Source organism: Podarcis tiliguerta (genome assembly GCF_965153285.1).
Source record: "Podarcis tiliguerta genome assembly, chromosome: 1".
Taxonomy (NCBI): Eukaryota; Metazoa; Chordata; class Lepidosauria; order Squamata; family Lacertidae; genus Podarcis; species Podarcis tiliguerta.
This window is the reverse complement of record NC_139534.1, coordinates 71,658,497-71,664,994: the sequence shown is the minus strand read 5'-3', so window position 1 is coordinate 71,664,994 and position 6,498 is coordinate 71,658,497. Positions and strand designations below refer to the sequence as shown.

The 6,498-nt window shown below is 39.4% G+C and overlaps 1 protein-coding gene across 36 annotated transcripts in view; it reads right to left on the bottom strand.

Moving 5' to 3' along the window:
• CCDC73 (coiled-coil domain containing 73) overlaps positions 1-6,498 on the bottom strand; it is a 58,663-nt gene that overhangs the window by 2,722 nt on the left and 49,443 nt on the right. For all 36 annotated transcript variants that reach the window (XM_083445012.1, XM_083445010.1, XM_083445014.1 and 33 more), the window contains 3 exons: positions 5,896-6,100; positions 2,172-3,626; positions 296-429 (listed from right to left, as the gene is read on the bottom strand). In XM_083445012.1, coding sequence (XP_083301138.1) covers positions 296-429; positions 2,172-3,626; positions 5,896-6,100 — 1,794 coding nt within the window. The remainder of the gene's footprint in view (positions 1-295; positions 430-2,171; positions 3,627-5,895; positions 6,101-6,498) is intronic.

Sequence of the window (6,498 nt, the reverse complement as noted above, 5' to 3'; positions counted from 1 at the left end):
GGCTGAAAAGTAAACAAAAGTAATATAATGTGCTTGAATTTTTGCTGGGTAAGTTATTGTTAAGACATAGTCTTCAATTCAAGCAGACTGGCTAAGATCCAGTTGATTTATATGCTGTGACTTTTTCCTGCTGTTTTCCATCAACTTTAATTGTGAAAAATGTTGCCACATTTGCCCTCTTGATATTATTTTGGAGATCAAGAAGGTCTTAAAGCATCCAGATGCATACAGTTCTACACATATCTCTGGAGTTAGCTCACCAAGGTCTGCTCTGCAATATTTTTAATTGACTTACGTGTTCTGTGGGAAAAGAGGGATCATAAAAAGTCTTTACTATTGCATTCCATTCTTCACTGGGATTTCTCTTGGGGCCTGGATTGATACTTCCGGTATTCAAAGTGTCAGCAATTCCATTACTGTGGGTAGAAGCTGATTGACAAACAGGAAATGGTAACAACTGCCTCTTATTCTCTAGGTACTAATTATATAGTGCTAAACCCCATTTTATCTCTGAACCATAAAAAACCCACCATTATATTAAAGTACAGAAAATAGGTTTTGACACATTATGCATAATTAATTTTTAATTATTTTTTTAAAGTATCAAACCATTTTAGAAATCAAAAAGCTACTTGTGCAAAAGCATTGTTTACTGCCTTTTTGCTTAAAGAACCCATTAACATAGGACTCATTAATGGGTAGGACTCAGACTACACATGGGAAAACACCCACAGAAGTTTTCTGCTCAACTCATGGATGGAGCTCTGGAAGCCTACAGGAGACTTCTCTAGCCTTATTTAGATTCCTTCTCCTTGCCTCCTCTATAACTCAAAATAACAAACACAGAGAAGAGAGAAAGAAAGGAGAAGGCATGTCAAGGTGTCTGTATATGTGTGTGACTTGTAAGGGTTATTGTTACTAGGTTATGCTTGTTTTTAGCTGTGTGTGATCTCAGATTTGGGGCAGGTAAAGAAACATAGTACATCTCACAATAAGAGTGACCCATGAACAGATATGACAGATGTGTGTGTCTGCTCAATCTACTCCAAGTGCTGACTGTTGATGGGCTGTTTCAGGCCCCTTGTGCTCGCTTATTAGCATTCTTTAATTTAAACTGGACATGGACCGGGCATCCCTTCAAACAGGCCTGGCATCTGTAAAATTGGGACATGCAGCTTCCCGTCTTTCATAGCAGGCTGTTGAAGAGCCAAATATATTCTAAGTTTGTTTACTTTTGGTGGTTGTTTGATTTGGGTCTTTTATTGCAAATTTATAAAGAAGAAAAGAAGAGAACCAGATCAGCTTGCATTAACCATACAATGTACACTACTGCATCCATTGTAATTTACATAGACAAATTGATATGCCATCCAAATGTCCAAACAAGGTCGGTAGCCAATCAAAATTGATGTTTACACCTTCAAATGTAGCAAGGTGTATAAGGGTGCGGATGGTAGAATTGCACCAAGCCCTACGCCTGTAAAGGGGCCCATACTCTCAGCCTTTTTACTCTTCTAAAGCAGCGTTTCCCAAACTTGGGACTCCAGCTGCTGTTGGACTACAACTCCCATCATCCCAAGCTAGCAGGACCAGTGGTCAGGGATGACAGGAACTGTAGTCGAAAAACAGCTGGAGACCTACCCTTCAGCCCTAGGAGCCTTCATAAGGGAGCTGCTTCCAGAGGAAGAACTGTCAGGGGAGAGCGACAGCCATCAGCAGGTGGGTAATTTCATCTCTGCTGCCCCACTTCCAGCCAGAGTCCTTCAGACGAGAGTTGCTGCCATGGGCTTTATGTGTATGTGCATTTTAATAGAGTGAAAGATTCTGAGTTAAGGGGGTGCAGAGAGTATGTGTATGAACATAACAGTGCTCAGTTTATTTTCGGGCTATTTTGTCAAAGTTTATTTTGTTTTATAGATTATAAATGCTATATTAAAAATATAATGCAACTTCTTCAATTTGGATGTTTAGCTTATTTTTTAGTTTAGTTAACAGTGTTTTATAGATTGTAACTTTCACTGATTATTTGTTACTTATTCTACATAATTTATGCTTTATTTGTGATGTTGTTGTTACTACTATTTTTTGTAAGCTGCTGTAGGATTCATTTCAAATGAAAAGTGGCATAGAAATATAGTAAGCCCAACAAAACAAAACACGTAATGTCTTACCTAACGTATCTTCTCTTACGACAGCATTCATATTCATAGTCTGCTCCACTTCCCATGAACTTTGTTTTTTAACTTCTTGCAAAAGTAGCTTTTCTTTCAAAGACGGAACCTTTTTGGAAGCTGAATTGGAAACTGTTTGAATTTCACCTTCACATACCCTTGGTAAATTTGAGTCTGCTGAAGTTTTTACTGCTTTTTTATCCATAGTTGCGGAGTCAAAGGGTGGCCATCCACTTCTGTTTACTAAATCTTCTCTTGTCTTTATGGATAAGGAGCATGATTCTTCTGTGCTTCCTTTCACAACCATTTCCCTTGTGTCCGGACTACTTGATGGCTCTTTCCTTTCTTTTATTTGTATGCCCCATTTCTCACAAACCACAAAGGATTGTTCACATGTAGTTTTGGATGTATGCAATTCCTTTTGTTCATCTTCTGCAAATTTATTAACTTTCAAATCTTCAATCTGAGATTCACATACATTTTCAGGGTTAAGAGACAAAGACTCATTTGTACTTTCAGGTGTCTTTTCTGTGACTTCTGTCAGTATGGAATCATCTTTATCAGATTGTCTGCTTGGTATGTCATTTATATATTTAGATGAGTTTTCAGCATTTAAATTAAAATTCATAATTAGAGGCAGATGATTCATGTTCCCATCAGTGGTAATCAGAGTATTTACACCTAAATTGTCATTTGAGGAAGCAGGTGAAGGTGGAAATTTCTCTTGTGTGCTGCAAGTACTACTTTGTTCACAGCATTTGTTGTTTTCGCATGCATTATCACTATGTATTTCTTCAGGATTAGTATTACTCTCTTTACATAAAAGAACATTGAAAATTGTGGAACTGGAGCTCTGACTTGGTGTTTCTTTACAAATGTCATCATATCTATCAAAGCACACATTGTGCAGGTTTGTGTAATTATTCTCCACCTTTTGTGACAAGATGGAACTAGTTTCAGTCTTCGAGAGGCCATTTGTAATTTCCTCACTAGTAGCAATATCCTGAACTTTGGATTCTTCAGTGAGTGCCTTATTTGTGGAAGAAGCTCCCTCATGGGGTGCGTTGTTAATATTTTCATTTATCTCAAAAATAAATTTATTCCTTACATTTCTCTCTAGATGCTCATTGAGTTTAGTACAATGATCAGTATCTGGAATAGAACAATCCAAAGCTGCAGTGCTTTCTAAGAGCATCTTGGGTTCTTCCACCAATGAATAGCAACCGTTTGAGGAGTTTACTTCTAACCTTGTCTGTATTTTATCAAATTCCTTTCTGTCTTCTTTTCCTTTGGCTGCTGTTCCTCCACACCCAGCAACACCTGACCCACAGGTTAGTTCTGGAGTAATGAAATGAGCTGTGCAGATAACTTTGCTTGGAGAAGCCTCCTTTCGATTTTTATTGAAATGGCAAACCGCATTGTCTTCATTCATAATATTCTCAAGACAATCTAAATCTGTTGGGTGAAAAGATTTTAATGATGAAAATTGGAAGGATGAATGCTTTCAAATATAGTTCATATAAGGGATGTATTGACACTTTAATCATAGTTAGTTCCTTCATGAGTTTGTCTAATCCTCTTTTAAAGCCGTCCAAGTTGGTGGCTATCACTACATATTGTGGGAGCCAAGTCCTAACTATGCACTTTGTGAAGAAGTACTATATTTTATCTGTCCCGAATCTTCCAACGTTCAGCTTTATTGGAAGGCTCTGAGTTCTAGTGTTAGAACTTTAATTTCTAAATTAAAAAAAGACCCCATTAGAAGAGTTATTTCAACTCCTTGATCATCTTGGTTGTCCTTTTTGTACTTTTTCCAGCTCTGCAATATCCTTTTTGTGCTGAAGTAACCCGTATTCCGGGACGCGGGTGGCGCTGTGGGTTAAAGCCTCAGCGCCTAGGGCTTGCCGATCGAAAGGTCGGCGGTTCGAATCCCCGCGGCGGGGTGCGCTCCTGCTGTTCGGTCCCAGCGCCTGCCAACCTAGCAGTTCGAAAGCACTCCCGGGTGCAAGTAGATAAATAGGGACCGCTTACCAGCGGGAAGGTAAACGGCGTTTCCGTGTGCGGCTCTGGCTCGCCAGAGCAGCGATGTCATGCTGGCCACGTGACCTGGAAGTGTCTTCGGACAGCGCTGGCCCCCGGCCTCTTTGAGTGAGATGGGCGCACAACCCTAGAGTCTGTCAAGACTGGCCCGTACGGGCAGGGGTACCTTTACCTTTACCTAACCCGTATTCCAAGTGTGGCTGCACCATAGGTTCGTATAAAGGCATTATGATATTGGCACTTATATTTTCAATCCCTTTTTCAAAGCAGCCACACACTGGGTTGACATCTTCGTCAGTCCACTAGGGCCACAAGGTCTCATTCCTGGTCAGTTGCCTCAAATTCAGATCCCATTAGTATATATGTAAATATTTGGATTTTCCCCCCAGAATGTGCATCATTTCACACTTACATTGAATCACATTTGCTATTTTACTGCCCATTAATCCAGTCTGAGACATCCTTTTGCAGCTCCTTGCCATCCCTTTTTGACCACACTGAACTATTTGATATCATGAACAAATTTGGTTACTTCAGTGCTCACCCGTAACTCTTTCTCATTTATGAAAAACGTAAACAGCAAAAGTCCCAATACTGATCCCAGGAAGACTCCATTGGGAGAACTGCTCATTTACTCCTAATTCCTATTCCTTAACCAGTTACTGATCTGCAAAGGGACCTCACCTCTAATTCTATGACTGCTAAGCTTATTCAGGATTCTTTGGTGAGGGAACTCACCAAAGCTTTTTGAAAAGATAAGTAAAGACTGCTTGTTTTCACTCTGAAAGAAATCTAAAAGATAGCTCAGTTGGTTAGAGTGTGGTGCTGAAAACACCAAGGTTACAGGTTTGATCCCTGTATAGGTCAGCTGCATATTCCTGCACTGCAGTGAGTTGGACTAGATGATTCTCAGGGTCCCTTCCAACTCTACAATTCTATGATCGTATTAGTGAGTGATCCTTGCAAAAGCTATTCTTGTTCAGCTTCAGCAAGATTTGTTCTTCTATATTCTTGATAATTCTATCTTTAATAATCCTTCCACCAGTTGTCCTGGAACAGATGTTAAAATAACCAGCCTGTAATTGCCTGGATCCCCTCTTCATCTCTTTTTAGAAGTTGGTGTCACTAGTCATCGGATATATGGAAGGCGATTTTAGTGGCATCTTTTATTAGAAGATAAAACAATTACACATTTCAGTTCTTTAAGAACTCTCAGATGGATGCCAATCAGAAGTCAGTTTTAAATTTATCACTAAGGCCCAGAACTTTGTCTAGAACACCAGCAGCCCTGTTTGTTTTACTGCAAGATGCATTCCTAGCTTTTCACTCCTTCCATACCCTTGAAATCCATAATCTAATTGCCCTTACTTGCCATCTCATAGTTTTATCAGCCTGGCTTTGTTCTGTCCTGTTGAAGTAAGTAAAGCAGCGCAGACATCCTATTCCCCACCCACAATTATTTGTTGGATGGTGTGGGGGTGCTAATGCTCTCATGGCTATCAGGGTGAGGGTATTAGGATTCTGATAATACATTTTAGCCTATATATTTTAGTTACCATAGCTGAAAAATAATTATTTTATTTTAGTTTTTCTTTAGCACACTTAGTTTAGATCAACATCTTCTGGACTGTTTTTTTTTATACGGTAATTACACACACACACACACACACACACACACATGTACCTTCAACACAAATTGATTCCTCTTCCCCTGTGTTTATATCAGTATTGCTTTGTTTTGCTTTTATTTCATCCAAATTCAAAGACCGAGTAGTTTTTAATCCAATGTCTCTTTGTTCAAGATTATTAGTAACTTCTTTTGATTTTTCTGTATATTTGTTTCCTGTTTGGCTTGTATGCATTTGATTTTCATAACCTGTCTCGGCAACCTACAATTAAAAAAAAGCACGTTTCTATTACTATTGAGCTGAAATGGGAAAATGGGTACAGTGGTACCTTGGGTTTGGAACTTAATTTGTTCTGGAGGTCTGTTCTTAACCTGAAACTGTTCTTAACCTGAGGTACCACTTTAGCTAATGGGGCCTCCCGATGCTGCTGCGCAATTTCTGTTCTCATCCTGAAGCAAAGTTCTTAACCCGAGGTACTATTTCTGGGTTAGGAGACTGTAACCTGAAGCGTCTGTAACCTGAAGCATCTGTAACCCAAAGTACCACTGTATTTCACAGACATTTACACCTCTATGAAATTTGCTCCCCTCTTCAGCAACTGTTGGCGCCCCTCCATAAAAGAACATAAGATAAGCCTGTTGAATCAATGGTCAATGGCC